The sequence below is a fragment of the Sarcophilus harrisii genome, chromosome 1 (genome assembly GCF_902635505.1).
Source record: "Sarcophilus harrisii chromosome 1, mSarHar1.11, whole genome shotgun sequence".
Taxonomy (NCBI): domain Eukaryota; kingdom Metazoa; phylum Chordata; class Mammalia; order Dasyuromorphia; family Dasyuridae; genus Sarcophilus; species Sarcophilus harrisii.
Window position 1 is genome coordinate 701,993,808 of NC_045426.1, and position 23,075 is coordinate 702,016,882.

The following is a 23,075-nucleotide window of genomic DNA, read 5'->3' on the forward strand; positions in this document are numbered from 1 at the left end:
AGCAAGATAATAATCTCCAAAGAAGGTAAAATGAGTAACCATAGAATCCAAAGGAGAGACTTGCTGAGTATCAGCTGATTGTAACATGTAACCCAGGGTGATACTTCAAACAAGAAGTGACATATGTTTGATTGAAAAGGAAGCTGGACTCTTTCTGTGATAGATGACAGGTGGGCAGTACATGCACTTCGTTGGGGTCCTGCAGATGCCAGGACAAATGGAGAAAGGCCCCTGACTTGGGGGCTGGGGAGGGGATTAAGACTCTGTTAGAATTTGTGGATAGACAGGTGTCACCTGCAAGGGGCAGATATGGAAAGATTGTGATTGACAGTTTTCCAAGGGAAAGGTCAAATAAAGAGCCTAGAGATCACAGGGTCACAGATTCAGAAAAGGCCTGCAAAGGGTCTTAGACACGAGTCCAACCCCTACTTTTTAAAATGAGGGAAATGAGGCAGGCAGAGGTGAAGTGACTTGACCCTTGGTCACCCAGCCGGGAAGTGTCCGGGTTCCTGACTCCAGAGTAGGGCTCTTTCCACGATTCTCTGCTTTGTCTCCCGGCATGTGAGCGGTGCTCAGTTCTATGCAGCTCCTTTCTCTTTCTGTGTATCCCTCACTGGCACTTCTGCTCAATCAATGTCAGGCCCTGGGAACTGAGGGTCAGTGATGAACATCAGTTGTGCATCAGGACATTGATCTCAAATGTGCTTGGGGCTGTTTGTAACTTGTGCTCTCCTTATCTCCTTTCACCACAGATAGAAGTTCTGGTTCCCACATTTGCTTGAGTCCAGACAAACTCGCTGAGCTCCCAAAGCTCAGTCCTCACTGAAGGGAAGCCTGGGGCAAAGGCCAGCTCTGACTGAGACTGTCGGGTGGGGACACCTACTTCAGAGCTCCCCCACCATTTTAGCCCCAGGATCTAGCCCCAGGCCCTGCTGTTTGTTACGTCCCCACTCCTGCCCAGTTCTAGGTCATCTGCCCTATTTCTCAGGCCTTGTTGGTCACCTTCCTGATATTCGAGAGCTCTGTGGTTGCCCCTGCCCTTGTTGTCTTTATTCTCTGGGAAGGGCAGCAGTCCCAGGCCCCGGTGCTGTTTGTCACTTAACTGTGTTGCCTTTGGCTTTGGCTTCAGCTGGCCTGGCTGAAAAGGCAAGGAAAGCTGTCCAGAGAGCCCAGCAAAACTGGGGAACAAATTGATCCCTTTCTAACTGGGGACATTTCAATGTTGACTTAATCTGTTGTAATGTTCTTCTGCAGAAATCTTTATCATATTTTTGGGCACAATCTGAAAAATGTTTTTGTTTGCTTTTAGGTTTTTTGCTTTTTAAAGATTTTTGTTTAAATGAAATTGATGAAGCTGTCCCTCAGGTGAAGTTTTATGAAGAGGTAAGAAGCAATCCTTTTCCTAAAAAGCTTTCTATGTCAAGAAGTCTTTCAAAGTAAACCTTCTTTGTTATTGTTGTTGTTGTTTTTAATTAAAAGTACAAACCTATTTAGATATTTTTAGAAATGGTTACAAGAAATTATAAGAGATCTGCTGGGCAGCCCATCACACACAAGCTTTCCTAAATTCAAATTTGTTTTTCTGAGTCGATGAAGAGGGAGAGGGTTGGGTCCTGTGGCAGTAGGCCTGGCACTACTTATGCTGAGGAAGAGGAGGAGCAGGTTTGGAATTATATGTATAAGCAAAGAGAGCCAGGAATGGAGGTAATCTCTGTCATCAAAGAGATTATCTTTATTTTCAGTGACAACTAAAATGGGCATTTATTCATTCTATTTAATTCCATTAAACATCTCAGGAAAAAACAAACAGAGGAAACATTTCATGACCTTCATTAAAATAGAACAGTTTCCTTTCTACACTGTCATGTTTTCAGCTACAGATAATTTCTTGTGTCCAAAAGGTAGTTCCAGTATAGGATAAAGGTATTAGGGAGATGACATTGTCCATGATAATAGAAAGTAAATCTGTTAGCAGGGAACAGAGATCTGCAGTAGCAGTTTTCTTTCTAAATTTGCTAAATAATTAATTAAACTAACGATGAAGGACTGTATTCCTTCTTCAACTTCCCCCCTCCCCCTGCCTTCCAGCCTCTTGAAGTGCTTGACTTATTCTTGTCAACATTTTAAAATTGTCTTTCTCAGAACAGTTGGGATTGGTAGAAAAATATAAGAGGTAAATGATATTTGCTAGAAAGATAACGAAACCGTTCAGTCCGTATTCTGTTGAAGACATTTCCTTCAGATGAAGCTTTTTAGCTTTTAGCAAGGATCTCACTGTTAGTGTTTCATTCTCTGCATGTGCTCCACGTAAAAGTCCGACAAGGTAAGTGTGACTATAAATTGGACACAGAAGAGGAGCTTTTTTTTTTTTAAACTGTATTTTTGATAACAAATTATTTAGCAAGTAAAAACAGTCTCTGACAGAGGTCGGTCAGTTAGTAGCCATTTAGCAATCTACTCCTATGTACTAGGCATTCTGCCAAGCTTTTAGGATACAAAGAAAGGCAAGAAACAGTCCCTGCTCTCAAGGAGCTCAGAATAATGGAAGAGATAATATACATCCAAATATGTAAAAACAAAAAATGTGCAAGATACAATGGAAGTGGTCAAAAGAAGCTGTTTTATTAGCATGAAAGGAGCTAGGGAAAGACTTCCTGCAGAAGCTGAGATTTTACTTGATACTTGAATGAAGCCAAGGAAGTCAGAAAGGGCTGGGGGTGGCGGTGGGACAGTGAGGGAGAGCATTCTGGGACACCGGGTGAAAATGCCTGGAATCTGGAGATGGAACGAATGTCTCATTCCAAAAATAACCAGGAGGCCAGTGTCTGAATGGCCGAGTGTGTGAAGGTGAATAAAGTGTAAGAAAGATAGGAAAAGTGGGAACGGGTTTTGAACACCCATTTTTCTATGTGATTTTGGAGGTAATAGGGAACCAGTGGATTTATGAAGTGGGCAGTGACAGGATCAGAGCTATACATTAGGAAGATCGCCCTAGACAACAGAGGAGCCTGCAGTGGGGGCAAACTTGTGGCAGGGAACCAGGCAGTAGCCAATTATAGGAAAACAGGCCCACATGGGAGTTGAAAAATTATTTGAATGTGGAGAACCTTCCTTTGACTTCAGGCTTCTGGCTCTTGCTGTCCTGGTCCTTCAAAGATAGAGAAATGGCGTCAGGGAAGAACATTCTCACACCTGCTTGTGCCCTTTACATCCCTGGGACTCTGAACTCCTACAGATCATCTTCCAAACTCTAGTTCATACCCTCTACTACTGATTCCTCATTCCCATCCCAAAACGTAATCCTAACTCTGTCCACTCCTTCCATTATGCCTCCTGGAATCCCTGTTCCATAGGCAACAAACATTCCTTCTTAAATGTTTTCCTCTTCCATCTCTTTCATCTCCTGGCTCTTACTGAGACTTGGTTCCCTTCTGGCCACTCTTCCTAGTCCTTGCTGCCCCTTTACTCATTCTTCTCAGCTCTCTGGTTGGAGTGGGGGGAGTTAGAATATTCCTTGCTCCCATTGCCACTTTTAGATTCTTTTCCTTTGCCATTCTGCCAAAAACCTTTTTTCCTTTGAGGTTTATGCTTTTTCTTTTTTGTTGAGGCAATTGGGGTAAATGACTTGCCCAGGGTCACACAGCAGGAAGTGTTAAGTGTCTGAGGTGCAGATTTGAACTCAGGTCCTCCTGATTTCAGGGCTGGTGCTCTATCCATGGCACCACCTAGCTGCCCCAGGTTTATGCTTTTTCCATTTTCTACCCTACCAAAATCCTGGCAGCTGTTGTCTACAGACTTCCAGGTTATTCCCTTTCCTTCCTCAGTGAATTTGATAACATGGCTTGCATTTTTCCCCTCCTCCCCGACTCCTGCCTTCATACTATGTATTGATTCTCCCTCAGTTATTCAACTGTTATGTTCCTCAATCTGTCACCCTCCCTTGAGCTACTTTTCCACTCTCCCTTAGCTGTACTTCAAGATGGCCATCCTACTGATCTTGCCATCACCCACAATTATCACCCTCATGTTCAAGAATCCTGAAATGCCCTTCTCTGACCATAATCTGTTGGCTTTTCACTTCTCTTTTGCCTTCCTTTACATTACCCTACCCTTCCTCCATGACTTCCAGTCCTTTGACCTCTCACTTTTTTCCCAGGCCCCCTCTCCTGCACTAGTCACTCTCTTCTCTTCTCTCCATCTTGACTCCTGTGAACCAGTTCAACTCTATGCCATCCCCCTCCCTGACCCCTTATCATATTACCAGTTATACCCAGCCTTGGGTCACCCCCACCATTCGTCATCTTTGCTCCTACACGTGGGTTGTAGGTGGTGGAGATGAGCACTCCGCTGTTCTGACTGGACCTGTTACATGACCTTGCCTGGGCCCTCCCTGCCTCTCAGCAATCCTGCTATATCTACCTCTTGGATCGGTTCACTTTCCTGCTCTTCACCAAGGCTCTTCCAGACTTTTTCATCCTTTCTCATCAAACCTTCCATTTCTGTCTTAGTTGAGAACTTTGATTGAGGCCATTCACAACGAACTCTTTCTTCTCTCCTTTTCCTCATTTCTTATCCCGCAGGTGTCTTTGGCCACTCTCCCCTGCAGTCTCACATGATGAAGTGGCCTAATTCCTTAACCAAGGGTGTTCCCTCTACTTGTTCAAATGACTCCATTCTATCCCATTTTCCTGAATAGATTGCCCCCTCAGTCTTCCCCACTCTTTTGTTTATTTTCAATCTCTTCCTTTTTAATGGCTCATTTCCTACTGCCTGCAAAGATGCCCATGTTTCCCCATCTTGAACAAAACCTTTCACTTGATCCTTCCAATAACTCTTGTCCTATATTTCTTTTTCCCTCTGTGGCTAAATTACTTGAAAATACTGTCTACAATAGTACCTCTACTTTTTTCCTCCCACTGTCTTATTAACCCCTACAATCTGTCTTCTCTGACTTTAGAGTTAATAATGATTGCTTAGTTCCCATATCTAATGGCCTTTTCTCAAACGTCATTCTCCTTAATCTCTCTTTGATATTTTCTTTTTTTTTCTAGCTTTCTAGGACATCCCTCTCCCTGGTTTTCCTCCTATTTCTCTGACTTCTCTGTCTTCCTTGCTGATCCTTTTCCAGATCATGACCTCTAACTGTAGGTTCCTTCAGTGTTCTGTCCTCTTTTCTTCTCCCTCTATTATATTTCACTTGGGGATCCCTTCAGCTCCCATGGATTTAATGACCATCCCTATGCTGATGATTCTCAAATCTTATCTATTCTGTCCCAATCTCTCTGCTAACCTCCAATCTCTCATCTCCAATTATCATTCAGACATCTCAAACTGGAAGTTTAGTAGACATCTTCAACTCAGTATGTCCAAAACAGACCTCATTATTTCCCTCCCCCTCCTGGTCTTCTACCTTCCCTTTGACTTCCACTGTTCTCCCTGTCCCTAAGGCTCCCAACCCAGGGGTCTCCTGGATCCTCCCTGGTGTCTACTCTGTGGCCAAGACCCATCTATTTTACCTTTGCACCATCTCGCAAATGTGTCCCTTCTCTCCTCTGACACTGTGCCCACCTTGGGTGCATTGGCTTGTGCCTGGATTATTGCAGTGGCTGCTGGGGAGTCTGCCGGCTTGAGGTCTGTCCCTGCTCCTGTCTATCTTCAGCCACACAAGTGATTTTCCTAAAACTCAAGTCAGCAAACTCCATTGGCTCCTGTTGTTTCCATAAGCAAATACAAAGGGCTCTGTTAGTCATTCATATCCCTTCATAACCTAGTCCCTTCCTGTGTCAGCCTTCTCCCACCTTACACAGACCTCCACAGTCTCTTTGATTCAGGGACACCGGCCTTCGGGCTGTTTCAGAAGGACCCTCTGCTTCTCAGTTCCAGGCATTCTCTCCACTTATCCTCTGTACCTGTGACATTTTGCTTTCTCCACTCCAACCACAGCCTCCTTGGCTTCCTTTAAGTCTCAGCTAAAATTCCATTTTCTACAGGAAGCATCAACCCTGTGCCCAGCCCTGTGCTATGTATTGGAGATACAAAAGCAAAAGTGAAAATGTCCTTGTTCTCAGGGGATTTATAGTCTGTTGGAAGAGATGATTTGTCTGTATGTAGTTATAGGTAGATTAAATCCCAGCTAATTTTGAGAGGGAAAGCCACTGATAATGGGGAGGATCACAAAAGGTTCAGAGAAAATGAAGCCTTCAGAGAGGTAGAGGGAACAGCCAGGGCAGAGGTGGGGAATGTTTTGGGAGGAAGAGCAAGAAGGGCGAGTTTGGCTGGTTTTGAGGTGTTTGACAGGAAATAATGCAGAATGAGTATGGATAGGTTAGTTTGGGCCAGATGATGGAAACCCTTGAGCTTAGAAGTGATGGAGCCCTTGCAGTTTATGGCAGGGAGAAGTGAGCAGCCCTGTGTTAGGGAACACAGATAGGAGCAGGGAGACCTGAGGCACGTAGACCAAATGGGAGACTATGGTAGTAGTCCAGACAAGCGGCTCTTAAGGCCTGACCCAGAATGGTGGCGGTGAACAGAGAAAGAGGAGGTGGCAACTGATAAGCTAGATGTGGGTTGAGGGGGACGGCAAGGAGTGGAGGATGATTTGGACCTAGTAACTGGAAGGATGGGGGAGGAATAAGAGTGGGAAAGATGAGGAATTCTCTTGGGGCCATGTCCAAGTATGAAATATCTCTGGGCCACAGGCCTAGAGATGGGAATGAAGCCCTTGGGATCCGAGGAGTTCCTTAAAGGTCACCAGTGGTAAGCTCTCCTGTGGCTGATGAATTGACTAAATCCTCTAAAGACAGGAAGTGGACTAGTTATCAGGGGCCAACAAGATAGGTGGGACTAAGGAGAGATCACATTTATTCAGGGAATCAGAAAGCATTGAGACTAGAGATTTGACACCAAAGGTGCCCTAGAAGGCAGAAGCAGACGTGAGCCTTCATGCACACCCTTCTGGGAGTGATTGAGAGCCAAGCAGGCTTAAAGACACAGCTTGAAGACAATGGTCGGGGTGGGGGTCTGGGGGGAGGGGAAGGAAGGATTTGACTGGAAGGGCATTGCACAAATAGGCTCAAACCTACCCAGTGGACAGAAGTACCTGTAGAGCTCAGGGTCTCCTCTCTTGATTATCTCCAATTTATCCTGTCTAAGTCTTGTTTCTATATAATTATTTCCATGTGGTCTTCTTTATTAGACTGAGCTCCTTATGAGCAGAGACTGTCTAAGTCCTTTCTTTGTATCCTTAGGACTTAGCAGAGTGCCCGGAACACAGGAGGTGCCTAATTAATGCCTGTTGACTGGTGTGATTGACTGAAGCAAATTCAGCATCTATGCCATTGACTTCCTTTTCTGTAGACACGGCAGCATGATGAGATTAGATGAGTCCTTATGTGTCTCCAGCTCTGAAATGCTGATCCCTCTAGGAAATCCTGGTTTGGTCTAATTTTAAAGTGGCTTTCTGTCCTTTGTCAAACCATATGTTTGATTTCTGTTGAAGAATAAAACCCTATAGTGGCTAAATATGTTAGCAGCCTGGTGTGTTCTAGTGGGAACTTGAAGCGGGGCAAATAGTTTGATTGACACACTTAACTCCTCACCTTCCAGTTGCTTTACCCAACTTTTGACATCCATCTTCTTGGTGGTCCTGAATGATTGAAATTTTCTATTTAATGATGGAGTGAATCTCTTATCACAGGATTAAGGCCTGACCCAGAGTGGCGGCGGTGAACAGAGAAAGAGGAGGTGGCAACTGATAAGCTAGATGTGGGTTGAGGGGGAGGGCAAGGAGTGGAGGATGATTTGGACCTAGTAACTGGAAGGATGGGGGAGGAATAAGAGTGGGAAAGATGAGGAATTCTCTTGATTATATATGACTATAGACTCCCAGAGTTTAGCTTCCTCCCATCTTTTCTGCTTGGGTTAGTCAGCTCCACTTGTTTTATTTATTATTTTTAAAATTATTATTTTAATTATTCTTTGGGATACTTAAACTTTATAATCAAACCACTGTAAAAATAATGCTACACTCAATCATTCAGCATCTTCCATCTTTCCAGGGCAAATATCATTTCCTCCATGGAACCTTCTCTGATAGCCTCAAGTCAAAAATGATCTATTCTTTCTCATATTACATAGAATGTTTAGTTTGCACCTACCTTTCTTAAAATCTTCTGTTCAATATTTAGTCAACTCATCAGTCACAGGAGAGCTCACAACTGATGACCTGGAAAGAACTCCTCGGATCCCAAGGACTTCATTCCCATCTCTAGGCATGTGGCCCAGAGATATTTCATATTTGGGCATGTTTGTGTATGTGGTGTTTCTTCTAGTGGATGTAAACTCAGGGCAGGAATTGTGCCTTATTTAATCTTTCTGTCTTTGCCAAGGTCTAGCAAACTGCTTTGAACCTAGTTGTTCTAAATAAATGTGTCAGATTGAATCAATGAGCAGATGCTGTCTTCTATCACATGATGTCACACAGCTGAAATTCCCCATTTGAGGTTTCCACATAATATGAAGTTACTTAGTACTCCATTCCACCAACTCTTAACATTTTTTTAAAGAGTTTTTTTATATTCTTTTATCTTGACCGTGCCTCTTCCATCTGTTCCACTTGCCTCCTCTTCTCCAAACAAGGGTTGCCAATGTTGGAAAGGAAGAAAAAACTTAATTTTGTTGCCAGGTAGCGAATAATCAATCCCGATTCTACTAAAAATGGAAATGTGCTTTTGAAGAGTAGTTAACATGACCATTTTAGTCATATAGTAGAATCATGGTCTCATTTTACAGATTAAAATCCTAAGCAAAAGATGTCTTGAGGCAGTTTCACTGTGTAGACAAAGTAGTTAGTTTCCCATGTGTAGACAATGTAGTTAATTTCCAGTACACCAGAGCACAGAAAATACATTTACTGAAGAAAAGACAGAATCTGCTGGTGATCATGTTTTGTGACAACATCCAGCTTTCTTAGAATGGACATGGAACATCAAGTGTTCTACATGAAGTCAGGAGAGATGATGAAATCAAACTTTTTTCATGTTATTGATGAAATGATATTTTATGTGGAAGATAAGTATTGTTTGAAGTATCAACACACAGAAAGTGGACTAGTTAGAGTCCACAGAATTTTAGAGTCACAGAATGATAGAATCAAAATAAATAAGATTGATGACTTGATTTGCCCAACATACATTACAAGTCTTTAAATACAAAAGCATTATGCCTAGATACTGCCTGAGGTAGAAAGGCCAGTAAATGAAACCTCTACTGCCCTGGTGGATCTAACAGTCTATCCACCAGCCAATCGATAATCAACCAGTAAACATTTATTAAACACTTTTTATATGCCAGGTGCTCTGCTAAGTGCTGAGGATACAAAAAGAGGCAGAAAATAGTCCCTGCCTTTAAGGAACTTACAATTTAATAATGGAAGAGATAACATTCAAAAATATATATATATAAAACAACCTATACACAAGATAAATAGGGGGAAAATGAACAGAAGGAAGGCACTAGAATTAATAATAGTTGGTAAAGTCTTCCTGTAAAACATGTGATTTCAGTTGGGAAAAGATATATGGAATGACAGCAGGTATGGAAGGACCAAGTGAGGGTTTTTGGAGGAGGGGAAAACATGGGCATGTTTGCGAGTAGGCAAGGAAACAGAAAGAGAGAGACTTAAGGGAAGGTAGAGAGTGGGGGTGATAGAGGAGGCAGTCTGCTGCAGAAGATGGGATGGAATGGAATCAATTGTGCACTTAAAGGGGTCACCTTTGGGAAAGAGAAGGGCTACCTGTTCTTGGGAGACAAAGATGAGAAGGGAGTGTGCTAGGAAGGCTCTAGATGAGATGAAGATGAAGATGAAGAAAAAGGAGACAGCCATAATGATACTAGCTGTTATACTTGAAGTCAGTTAAAATCCTGGCCTCAGATACTTTTGAGCAAATCTCAGAATCACAAAGAGGGAGTTGAAAGGTTTCTTCTCAGTGGCCATTTAGCCCAGTCTGTATCTGCTTTTAAATAGCCCATTAAGCCTTTGCTCAAAAGCCTTGAAAGAATAATGTACTACATTTTGAGGAAATCCACTGCACTTTGGGAAAGCTTTAATTGTTAGAAAGTTTTCCTTGTATCTAACCAAAATCTGCCTAACATAATCTCTCTCAATCTTAGTTTTCATATCTGTGAAGTGAGGGGAATAATTTTATAAGTTGTTGTAAGGCTCAAAGAAATTAATGTGATTTGCAAACCTAAAGTATTAGTTAGATGGATGTCCCATGCAATCATCACTATGTTTCTCCTACACGGTCTCCCTTGCTGGATGATCATCCCGTCACTTCCCCCACTGACTATGTATCTCAAGACTGTCCTCTATCCTTTTTCCCATCTCTTCTCTTATTTAGTGACTTCAGCTTCCATGGGCTAATGATCATATCTAAACAGGTGTCTCAAGAGCCATATCCAAACCCAGTCTGTGTTTCATATCACCAGCTCCCTATTGGACATTTCTAATTCAATGTCCCATTAATAATTCAAACCGACATTTCAAAAGCATAAATCATTATCTTTCTCCTAGTACCCATACATCTTCCAAATCTCCCTATTTCTATTCAAAATACCACCATCTTTCCAGTCTCAAAGATTTGCAACTTTAATGTCCTAAATTCCTCACTTGCTCTAACTTCAATATACACACACACACAAACACACACACACACACACACACACACACACACACATACACACACACACACACACCCCAATATATATTTAGGTGCCTAAGTTTACCATTTTTACCTTCCATACTTTCTACTTAAGCAAACATCACTTTAGCTCAGGTCCTTGTTGTCTCTTGTTTTCACCATGGAAGAAGTTTCCTGATTAGTCTTTCTACTTCAAGGGGAGGGAGCTACCAACTACCATCAGTAATTTTCAAATGTTGGGGTTTGAGGATTCCTTTACACCAGGGGTCCTCAAACTACGGCCAGTGGGCCAGATGCAGCAGCTGAGGACGTTTATCCCACTTACCCAGGGATATGAAGTTTCTTTATTTAAAGGACCACACAACAAAGTTTCTGTTTTTACTATAGTCCGGCCCTCCAACAGTCTGAGGGACAGTGACCTGGCCCCCTATTTTAAAAGTTTGAGGACCCCTGATTTACACTCTTAAAATTATCAAAGACTCCAAGGTAATTTTATTTATATGGATTAATATCTAAGATATTAATATCTTAATATCTAATTTGCTATTTGAGATATTAAGACATCTGAGCATTATTATGAAAATAATTTTGACCTTGCAGACTCCTTGTAAGAGTCTCAGGAATTCCTGGGAGCCCCATACCTAAAAAAATTGCCATTCTAAATAAATGCCAAAGTAATTCTTCAAAGATTCTTATCATCTTGTCAGTCTAACAGGTAATCTTGGCATTAATTTGGACTCCTAACTCTTCCACACCTCATATATTCAACCAGTGAACAAATCACTTATCTTCCAAATATCTTTTCCATATAATTCATTAGTTTAGGCCCTTAATACTTCTCTCAAAGACTTGCAATTACTTCCCAACTGATCCTTCTGCTTCAAATCTCTCCTTATTTGAGCCCATCCTACATATTGCTGCCAAAGTAATTTTCCTTAAGTGCTGCCTGTCTGACCATGTGCCTCCTACTCAGTTAACTCCCATGGTTTACTATTGTCTCTTGGATCAAATATAAAACTCCCCTGTTTAGCTTTTAAATCTCATATAACTTGCTTCCAGCCTCTCTTTCTAGTCTAGTTGAATGTTACTTTCCTTCCCACATACTGCAATCCAGCCAAATGGGCCCTTGCTGTGTTCCTCCCACAGAACTCTCTTTACCTCTGCTCTGACTGTTCCCCATGCCTGAAATGACCTGAAGTATGTCTCCCTCTTCAAGATGTAACTCAGGCTTCTTTTGCATGAAACCTTTCTTGATCCTTCCTGTTGCTTGACCACACTGTGTTGATTTGTACTTATTAAGTTGATATTTGTGCTGTCTGTTTTTGTATTTGTTTGCTCCCTTGAGACAACACAAGCTTCTTAGGAGTTGGGGGCTTCCATTCTTTGTACTTGTAACCACTCGGCCCAGCATCGGGGCCTTGATTTCTTAAGAACAGATCTGACCATGTCACCATCCTTTGGAGACCTTTACAACTTGATTCCCATCTACCTTTCTATGAACTTTCTTATATATTATTTCACTTCTTGCACTCTTGGGTTCATTCAAATGCAGTCTCCATACTTCTGTACTGATCCCTTATGGTCTGGAGTGGATTTCCGCTCCTTTGTAGAATCCTTTATTTTAAGATTCAGCTCAAGCAGATTCTTCTACCTGAAGCCTTTTCTTATTAGCCTGACTGCTAATGCTTTCTCTAAACTAACTTCTGTCTTTTGTATTACTTCTGTAGTGCATAAATGGGTACCTGTCATTACCTCGACTACAAAGTAAGGTCCTGGAAACAAGGACCCACCTTTTGGTCCTTGTCAGCCCAGCACTCTGGACAGCGCCGGGAGCTTAGGCATGAATGCCTGCTGATTGCTTCTCCCTTCACAAAACTGCAGAACAAGTTACTTAAGGGGTGTTGCATGGGACACCTAAGGGAAGCCGTGATCTCTGCAAGCTAGCACAGATTTATCCTTACTTCGATGAATAACGACTGGGTAGATCTCGGAAGTTTGGCGGGGAGGGGATGCTTTGTCTGAATGTCAGCATCATCTGATAGTCTCTGGTGATAGCCTTGTGGGCAAATTGGCAAAATGTGGGATATATGATAATATGATTAAGTTGATTATTAGCTAATGAATGACTGTTCCCCAAGAATGTTGGATTAATGGCTCCTATAGGGAGTTCTTGGAATTATTGAACATTTTGATGAAGACTTGGGTGGAGATACAGAAAGCATACTTATAAAATCTATGCATTACACAAAGCTTGGGTGGCTCCCAGATGGCAGCACAAGGAATCCAAAAGATGTGGACAGGTGAACGTGAAAATCTGAATCAGACATATTTCCAGGACACTGAGCGATGTCATTGAGCTGCCCTCAAAGACTTGACTGTCCAAGTACAGTATCAGGGAGTCCTTATTTAACAGCATTTGATGCCAAACGGGAATATTTTGGACAGGGTCAGCAGGCCATATGGCCACCAACAAAACCAGTGCTGTGTAGGTCCCCAAACTAGGAATCGCAGTGTGCTGGCCCTGGGCGGACTTCTCTGCTGTGCTTTACTGGGTGTGGACTAGTTTAAATGTGAACGAGGGGGCTGAGCACGGTGATGCAGAACTCAGAAGCATGTAATATGGGAACACTGAAGGACTGGGGATGTGTAGTCTTAGGAAACCATTTAAGGGGGATAGGATAGACATCTTCCCATATTTGAAAGGCTGTCATGTGGAAGAGAGATTGTGGGTGGAAGTTAAAAAGAGAGAGATTTTAGCTCTGTAGTAAAAGGAAGAATTTCCTAACAGTTATATTAATTTAAAATGGGATGAGCTGCTTCATCGGGTAGTGACTTTCCTGTTTATTATAGATTTTCAAGCTGATGTTGATTGACCTCTTATCTGTGGTATTCATCTAAGCCTGCCATATTTCTATGTTTGACCTCAGTTCTCTGTAAACTGCCTCTAACCCTCTCTCATTTTGGCAGCTAAGGTTTGATTTCATGAGTTAGATAGTGCAGTGGATAGACACTGATCCTCAAGTCAAGAAGCTGTGGCTTCAAATTCAGCCTCAGACAATTATCCTTTCTGTTTGTCTCTGTTTCCTCAACTATAGAATGGAGATAATGATAGAACTCCAGGATGGTTGCAAGGATCATAAGAGATCATACTTTTAAGTGCTTGGTATATTGTAGGCACTATATACACGTTAGTTATTGTTTTTAACCATTTTGGTTTTTCTTAAATAAAATTTGTGTAGCAGGCTACATGATGTAATAATGCATCGATTCTAAGGTTGCTTGCTATATAAAATGGCTAATTTAATTTTCCTAATTGAAAAGATAACAGTATACTACTTTTCAAATGTTCAGCTTCTTTTCTCTTTTATGATGATTCATGATGATTTACAAAATGTATTTTTATTATAGGACCAGAACAGGGTCTTGAATTATCATTAATCGGCTTGGTTCGTTTCCAACTTTCCAATATGTCATTACACAGACATTCTTAGCTTTCCACAGTTGTTTTGTCCTGATAAGTTTCTACATTAATCCATTTTCTTTAGAGAGTTTGATCATTTAAGGTAACCTTCACACTCTTTATATCATGGTATTAAGTCCATTTTATCCTATTTGTTAAATAAACTCTAAAGCAGAAAAACCAGCTGCATGATTTTCTTTCTAGTGGATTCATTCATTTAATAACTCATGACTGAATGTTTTATCCTGCTTTATAATTATTAGTCATTGATTGTTACAGTCTTCCCATTAGTCACATATTGTCTTTGGTTCTTTCCTTCTACTTCTTTGCCCAATAACTCTAAGATGTCTTTGATATTTTGAATATTCTGAAACTTATTCATTCTTTCCCGTCTGATCTAATTATTGCTGTGCCATGGGTCAAAAATTCCCTAATGGGATTCAAAATGTTGAAAACCTTCCTAGAAGTTCTTTCATGTTGTGTGGCCACCAGTGTAGCAGTCATGTGGTCCATCTAGTTGCTGTGGATTTTTATCACAAGATTGCTGTTTCTCCATTCCCTTCCCATCTGCTCACACACAGATTCTTTTCCATCACAGTAGTGGTACTTTCTTCTTCTTACATTCTCCTGCCATCATGTGTCTTTCCATTATTCTTGGATTAACCTGCACTTCTTATTCTTAATGCGAGTAAATGTGACAGTTCCCCAGATCCATATTCAACTTCTCTTTACTTGTCCAACAGAGGAAAAGGATAGAGATCATTTCTATATAAGCTACATATTTCCCAACTCTACTTAATTATTTAATGAGTCATTAGGCTCTTATCTGGAAATCTCCAGTACATGTAGAATAATCCATCTTTGGAAAAGGAACATTTTTTTCCTAGTTGAGACCAGAACCATCTAACTTTGAAAAGCTGCCCACGTAGGGTGACTCATTCATGTCCAAAAGTTGGCTTGTCATTGTGGTGCTATGACTCTTAGAGAAGTCCATGTGGGGACTTGCAGCTCCTTTTCAAAATCTAGGATTGGAATTGAATGAATATTTTCCATGGATTTGCTTTTGTAGCATCCTGACTTAACATCAATAGCATTTACATAACACTATGTTTTGCAAAGTTCTTTAAAATCCTCACAGCCTTGGGAGGCAGGCGCCATTATACCCGTTTTACAAATGAATAAATTGCAGGGGTGAAGTGCCCAACATCACACAGTCAGTAAGTGTCTGAGACTAGAATTGAACTCAGGATTTCTTGATCCTAGGTCTAGTGCTCTATCCACATTTAGTTACACTCAACCTCAAATTTCAGCTCATGAGATGGAGAAATCGGTAAGGATGAACAAAATCCTTGTGCCAATGGGACTTTTAGTTCCTGGTCTCATGTGTGTCCATTTAATTGATAGTGAATTTATGGAAAAGACAAATCTATCTTTGAGATGAAGTCACATTGTAGAACATCATCATTGCATGGTTATCAGGGCCAGTGTTTCTATGGAAGGAGCCATTTTACCTCCTGTGGGACTGGGGCTCACCATGGTGACTAATGAACCCTTTCAGCTAAGCAGTGTAATGATAGAGTAACGACCTGACTGACACTGACCACTTTTTAACATATAGATCAAAGAATACGAAAAGCTTGATTCTGAAGAAGAACGTCTCCGAAGGAGTCGGCAAATTTATGACACGTTCATAATGAAGGAGCTTCTGTCTTCTTCCCATGTGAGTATTTCCTTTTTTAATGTGATTGGAGCCTTATCTTAGTACTAAGGAATGTTTTCCTTTGGAATAAGATTCTTTAAAATGTTTCCATGTTGTACGTAAGTGCAATGGCAAACCAAGGATTGAGGAGAGATGCTATTCCTGGTTTTCTTTTGCAATTTCTATTGTTTGTCATCAGTACCATTTTCAGAAATTGATCATTTCCTCTGGAAAAAAATAATCAAAAGAAAGCCTTATTAATTTGGATTAGCTGGGGAGAAGACTCATCTGAATAATGAAATTGAAATTTTAGACTCATTTGAAGAAATGTGAGCTTATTTAGTATTTGAAAGTGGATTTTGAGGGTGAAGCCAGACAGCCAGTCTTAGAGACTGTCTGTGATGAATTGATAATGACAGTTATAATCAATTGTATGTTTAAAGTGGTTATTATTGTCCTCAGGAAAGTGAGCATCATTGCTTTGCCTAATAGGTAACAGGAATCGCCCATCTTTCTGTGTCACTTTAAAACTTCCAAAGCATTTCCCCCACGATGTCCTTGTGAAAGCAGATAGTATTTCTGTTTTCCAGAGGACACAGCTGGTGCTCTGAGATAGTGTAATATGGTAGGAAGAGCCCAGAAGCCAGCACTGGAACACCACATTGGCCTTCAGGCCTTGCCATTTACTATTTGGAAAAGTCTCCTTTGGTCTTCAGATTTTTTTCATTGTGGAAAGTGAGAAGGTCATGACATGGTCATCCCTAAGGTCTCTGCTAGTTAGGATTCCAATGAACACCATCAGATTTTCTCATTTCTTGCCTGAAGTTTGAACAGGTACTAGATGTTGGAGCTGAGCTCGAAACCAGAGATTTGTGACCTTTCATCCATTGATCTTCATCTCGAACCTATAGAAACCAAACTCAGCATAGCAGGTCCCATCTGAATGTTTGACCTGTGATGTTTCAGGAGAGTGTTTCCGCATTAAAAACATTCACCAGAGCAATCACTTAGCACTTAAATGACGGTAATGCAATTTAATGCATCCATGATTTGGAAGAATTTCAATCCTAGGGAAAACTCCTTTGTTGCAGGAAGATGATTTTATTGTACTTTGATTTTCAAGAAGCCTTTAATGCTCATGGATAGTGGGTTTCTGGAGATTTGAATAGCAGTAAATAAAGGTGACATTTCTTGAGGAACTGCTTCTTTATTTTCTAGTTTCCTCGATGAATTTCATGAACAACTTAGTAAAGGATAGTTGAGCCAATGGATGGTTAGTGAACCACTTAGATAAGTGTTGAACTACTTAAATGGTTATTAGAGTAGGAAAATTAATACCTCTGAGGGCTGCTGAGCCCTTTATAGGGCTGCTTTCCACCTTTGGTGTCCATCTGATCCATTTAACTTTCACCTGTGGCTTCAAGAAGCTGTAGCAGGTACAGCGCCCACACCCTGGTAAACCATTTCCACAAATGGGCTAAACCAAGGTTACCTATAGTGAATTGGGGGATGTCTTCTCCAAGCATGTAAAGACTTCCCCTGGTGGAATGGGTAGATGAAAACAATTTGTTCCAATGGCCATGAAGGGAAGAAAGTGGGTGTTGTGGAGCACTTGGAGCTTGGTCAGACATCAAAGACGCTGAGGTCATCCCCTGCATGTCGAGCCCTCACCAGTAGTCTGGACTCTGTCCTGCCACTGGACAGTGGTGGCTCTGGAAGAGAGAGGGAGGCTGATAATTTTGTGCAATCCTTTCTTAAATCGATTTATATACAAATCAAAAGACATTACACGTACCATTTTACTGTTTTTACCCTCAAAGCCCTGTGGCAATGTGAAAATGATGAAGCAACAGACGCAGATACATTGTGAATTGTAGTCACAATGCTGCACACAGGCAGCCCAGGCCTGGGCCCATTACTAGAAGTAGCAGTGGGATTCAGCAGCCTCGTAGGTGTCTGAGCAGCCTTTAGGATTGTACTGCTCACCTCCATGTGTGAGGAAGAGGCTGGAAAAGGTGCCCTAAAAATTGTCTGCTTACCCAATCCTAACTTGATTATGGAAGCAGGTAGGGATCCCACCCTCCAGTAGAGAGACACTAAAAAATGTTCAAAAACTTCTGAAAAGCTGTTTACCATCGATAAATGAGTGTGCACACCCTTAGAGACAACACAAAATCTGAAGATTTTGACCTGAAAGAGGAATAGCTCGTGTTGTGAGAGAACTCAGCAGATATCATATTCAGATGGCAGCCCTAAGTGAAACTGCTGGCAAATGAAGGCCAGCTTACCGATGTAGGAACTGGATGTTTTTCTGGAGTGGCCACAATAAGGGGAGTGCCATGAAGCTAGTGTAGGTTTTGCAATCAAAACTAATCTATTAAACAATCTCACATGCCTTCCAAAAGATGTGAATGACAGGTTCCTGTCAATGCGATTGCCACTTGCAGGAAAACGCCACGGCACCACCATCAATATCTGTGCTCCTACCGTGACAAACCCTGGTGAGAATAAAGAAAAATTGTATGAAGTGCTGGAGACCCTCATCATCATTTTGCCAAAAGAAGACAAACTTACACTTCTGAGTGATTTTAATGCTAGAATAGGCTCAGACGACCAAGACATGGCAGGGAGTCCTTGGGAGGAATGGAGTTGAAACAGCAATAGCAATGGTCATTCCCTATTACAGACTTGTGCATCTCGTGACCTTGTTATCACTAATACTGCCTTCCATTTACTTAATGCAATAAAATTTCAAGGGTACACTCTCACAGCCAACATTGGCATTTAATAGATTGTGTGATTGTAAAGAAAAGAGAGTGACTGAGGTAATGTCTGGTGCAGAGTGCTGAAATGTTCCTAGACTTAGCCTCTCCAAGGTGAATATTCTCATTTAACAAAAATGGTGACCCCCCCAAGCCAGAAAGACCACCAGAGGAAGTAATGTCAACAGATTAATTAGAGTGTTTCTCTGAGAGGGAGAAACGGTTTGTTGCAAACTTGGAGGGGAAGTTGAGCCAACGCACAGTTGACAACAATGAAGGTCACCTACCTAAGAGCCAGTGTGGTTTCAGAAAGGGCCGAGGAACAGTTGATAGGGTGTTTAGTGCTTGACAGCTCCAAGACAAATGCTAGGAGTAGAACAGAGGTCTGTATACCACATTTGTAGTTTTGATACTGTCAGCTGTGAGGATTTTATGGAAAGAGTGAGCAGCTTTCAGAGATTTGGTGTGCAGCACTGCATTTGTTCATCTGAATCAGAGCACTCTAAAACATCCAAGATTTAGTTGATGAAAATGATGGGGAAATTCGGAAGCTGCTAAATGAAAAACGAGAACTCCACAGGGTGTACCAGCAGGATAGTTCATCCATCTCTAAGAAGGTAGAATTCAATTCTATCAAAAGTAAAGTACAATTGAAGCTTAGAGAAATGCAGGATTTTTGGCTCAATAAGAAGGCAGATGAAATTCAGTTTTATGTTGATAGTAACAATCCAAAGCATAATGCTTTTTTTTTTTTGCTTTTTATAATACACTGAAGGCTATTTATAGGCCAAAGGTCTATGACACTTCTCACTTACACAGTGCTGATGGTGCTACACTGATTCATGATAAGCACAGGATCCTAGAGAGATGGACTGAACATAGTGTTCTCAACAGACCGTCATCAGTCAGTGCTAAAGGTTTTGACCATTTATCTCAAGTTGAAATCAATCTCTCCCTAGATGAAGTTCCAAGTGAAGAAGACATTTTGAATGCCATTAGGCTACGTTCGTGTGGAAAAGCACCAGGTACTGATTCTATTCCAGCTGAGATTTATAAGGTGGAGGGCTCTATTGCTCATACAAAAGCTGACTGAATGAAATATGACAAGAGGAAGTTATGCCCCAGGAATTCGAGGATGCCTCCATTGTCCATTCTTATAAAGGAATAGATCACCCTGTGACAATCACAGATGGGTTTCTTAGGCATTGCTGGCGAGATTCTCGTCAGAATCCTCCTCAATAGGCTGAGCCTACCCCTTAAAAAAGGTTATCCACCTGAGAGCCAGTGTGGCTTCAGAAGGGGCCGAGGAACAGTCGATATGGTGTTTACTGCTTGACAACTCCAGGAAAAATGCCAAGAGCAGAACAGAGGTAGGTATACAACACTTGTAGATATGATCAAAGCCTTTGACGCTGTCAGTCATGAGGGCTCATGGAAAATTATGTCAGAATTCAGTTGCTCAGAGAAGTTCATCAGTGCGTCAGTTTCACGATGGCATGGTTTCCCAGGTTCTGGACAACGGACAATGCTCTCCAGCCTTCCAAGCTTGTATTGGTCTGATCAGCCAGAATGACACACTGTACCCTGTCCCCGGTGTCATGATGTCATGTTGGTCCTCTTGGTGAACAAAGGAAAAGGGACCTCATGAACTACTTAGTTATTGAGACAGTCTAGAAATTTTCTTGTCATGGATTTTAGCCCATCAGAAATGTGCTTTTGTGAGATTTCTGAGCTTACCTTCATGAGGTCCTTTGCTATTACTGTAGAATCTCAAGAGGTATTTCCTTCTGTAGTTTTTTAAAAGAAAAAGCTATTCTTTTAAGAGAACTAAAATTAATAAGAGTTGTTAATGGAGTTCAACTTCCTATGTGCTTGATAAATGTTATTGGATTCGATTTTTGCTAGTGCTCATGATCCTTCTTATCCATTGACCTGTTAATGAGACTATCTTGTTAGGCTACAAGTACCAGCAGACACCTGCTGTCTTCCAAGTGTTTGTGTAGGAATTACATAACAAAGGTACCCCAAATGGCAAAATTGAGCATTATTGGATCCTCGTTGGTAAAAGAGATTGTACAGGGTTTGAAACTCTTAATTAGCTGTAATTGTAGAGTGATCTGTTTCAAAGAATTGTTTTTCATTTTGGTGTGAAAAAAAATCATTGTTCTTAATTTTTTAAAAGGTATTCTCAAAGCAAGCTGTAGACCATGTACAAACTCATCTAGCCAAGAAAAAAGTGCCCTCAAACCTTTTTCAGGTAAGATTGAACCTTTTTAGGATAAATGTCCTTAATTTGTATCAACTTAGAAAAGGTCTTTGCCTGTATTTGCCAGAGGAATTTACCTCCAGCTAGATTTCATCAGGTAACAAAGATTACTGTAAAATCAGTTTGTTTTTTTTAAATTCTTCCACTATTTTCCTCCTGTGCTGTGTCATCCTCATTGGGAGAAGGCCTTGGGTTGTTGTTGGATGTCCCAGAGTGCGGGTGACTTCTGGTTTCTTCCCCTGAGCTGGCATATTTTCTGGTATGTTTTCAATATCAGACTATGCATTTGCTCTTCAAAGAACCAGGCTTCACTGCCATAGCCAAGCTCCCCCAACTCTCTAACTCCTAGAAGGAGCAGAGACCTTCCTTTCAGGGAAGGAGAGCAAACACTGAGGAAATCCAAATGTCTCAGAGTATCAAGAGTTCCAACTGAAGTATGATGTAGCAGCTAAAGTTCCAAATGAAGAATTTTCTCTAATATAGATTTCTTTGTTTTTTGAAAAAGAAATAGTCAAGATAGAATTTTATATAAATGTTTTTAGAAAAATTTTGTTTTTATATTGGCGAAGTAAAAAAGACGTATTGGGGGTTCAAAAACCTAGGGTGTGTCTTAGTCACACTTTCCGTTAATTGACGTTTACCCTGAGAGTTGTGGCTTAGATCATGCTTTTTTCTACTAAAACTTTGAATAAGTCTTTTTCTGATGCGAATTGTTGTGACCTCCCCTTTCCTTGTTGGATGGCTGATTGCTATTGAAACTTGCATTAAACACCACATCCCAATTGAAATAAGATTGGTTTTCTTGAATTTTGTGTTGTAGAGAGCACCACACTTGGACCTGTCTCAGCTCTTTTGTTTGTTCCTTAAAGGAGCCTTGGTTTAAGTTACCTCTCATTATCCTATCTGTGAACATGAGGGTACTTTTGTAGAAAGTGTTGCTTTTGGGAAGGTCAGATTTGGAATTTTCAATCATAATGTGTTTGTTAATCTTAAGTATTAAGAATTCCCCTTTTCTTCCCCCCCCCCCCCCAAGCTTTTTTCCATCCCTGTATTTTCCATAGAAAATACAGTGGCAAATAGTCAGCACTCTCAACTGAATAATGGGCCCTTTGTGGTTTCTCTGAATTATTTAAAAAAAAAAAAAAAAAGATTGAGAGACTATCATTAAGTCATATTGTGATTCTTATGAGTGGGAAAGCTAAAAAAAAGATACTCATGGTCTTACCTGGGACCAGTGATGATCTTTACAGAGTGAGGTGAGTTGGTTCAATGTCTTTTCCCATTGTGATTTCCTATTATTATTTTCATGATGAACTTAATAGTGGAAGTTCCATACAGTAAGATATAGAGGGTGTTCATTCGATTTTTATGTTGTTAGGAAGCAGGACCAGCTTTGGATTTGTTTTTCTAGCTCAAGAAGACTGAATGCTTTGATGGGGCTTTGTCTGCATACATAAACTGATTGGTTTGCATTGGGGGAGGCCTGAATTTAAGTCAATTTTGATGTCTTCTTAAGTGATTTTATTCCACTTTTCACTCTTTTACTGGTTGGTTGAGTGTTGTACATATGTATCTTCTCCCACAACATCACTAATAGACCTTACGTTAGATCATTTTAGATAGATCATTTTCAAGTTCTCACTGACTTTAGATTGATGGCTCTGTGAGGAAATGCTCTATTCATCTCTCCACTGAGGTTTGGATCAGGCAATCTGTCAGCATTTATTAAGATCCTCCATATGCCAGACACTGTGCTAAATGCTGTGGATATGAAAGAATATAAAAGAAAAAAAAATAGCCCCAGCCTCAAAAAGTTTACATTTTAATGGCAGAACATGGCACACAGAAAGAAGCTGAATAGTGGTGGTTAGGGGAAGGGCATAGTGTACGTGGTGGAGGAGTTCAGCACAAACCCCAGAGTAAGCAGCCAGATGGGACACGAGGAGCTTCCTAGCTTGGAGTTCCCGGCCCCCCTCCAACCAGGGGGACAGAGGGTGCTGGAGAGCCCAGTAAGGAGCATCCTGGCACAAGGAAGAAAAGTTAGAGAGACAGCCAGGTGAGAGATGACCCCACTCACCACTCTTTTAGGATGTGTAGAGTGGATCGAGTTATACTTGGGAAGGTTCTTGTTATATTCGGGTAGAATTGTCCCATGAAAAATGAAACCTGTTGGTCAGCCACGAATTGA

At 41.1% G+C, this 23,075-nt stretch overlaps 1 protein-coding gene across 1 annotated transcript in view; it reads left to right on the top strand.

Moving 5' to 3' along the window:
• GRK3 (G protein-coupled receptor kinase 3) overlaps positions 1 to 23,075 on the top strand; it is a 183,471-nt gene that overhangs the window by 84,914 nt on the left and 75,482 nt on the right. The window contains exons 3-5 of the mRNA XM_031948769.1: positions 1,310 to 1,383; positions 15,779 to 15,880; positions 20,804 to 20,878. Of these exons, the coding sequence (XP_031804629.1) occupies positions 1,310 to 1,383; positions 15,779 to 15,880; positions 20,804 to 20,878 (251 nt within the window). The remainder of the gene's footprint in view (positions 1 to 1,309; positions 1,384 to 15,778; positions 15,881 to 20,803; positions 20,879 to 23,075) is intronic.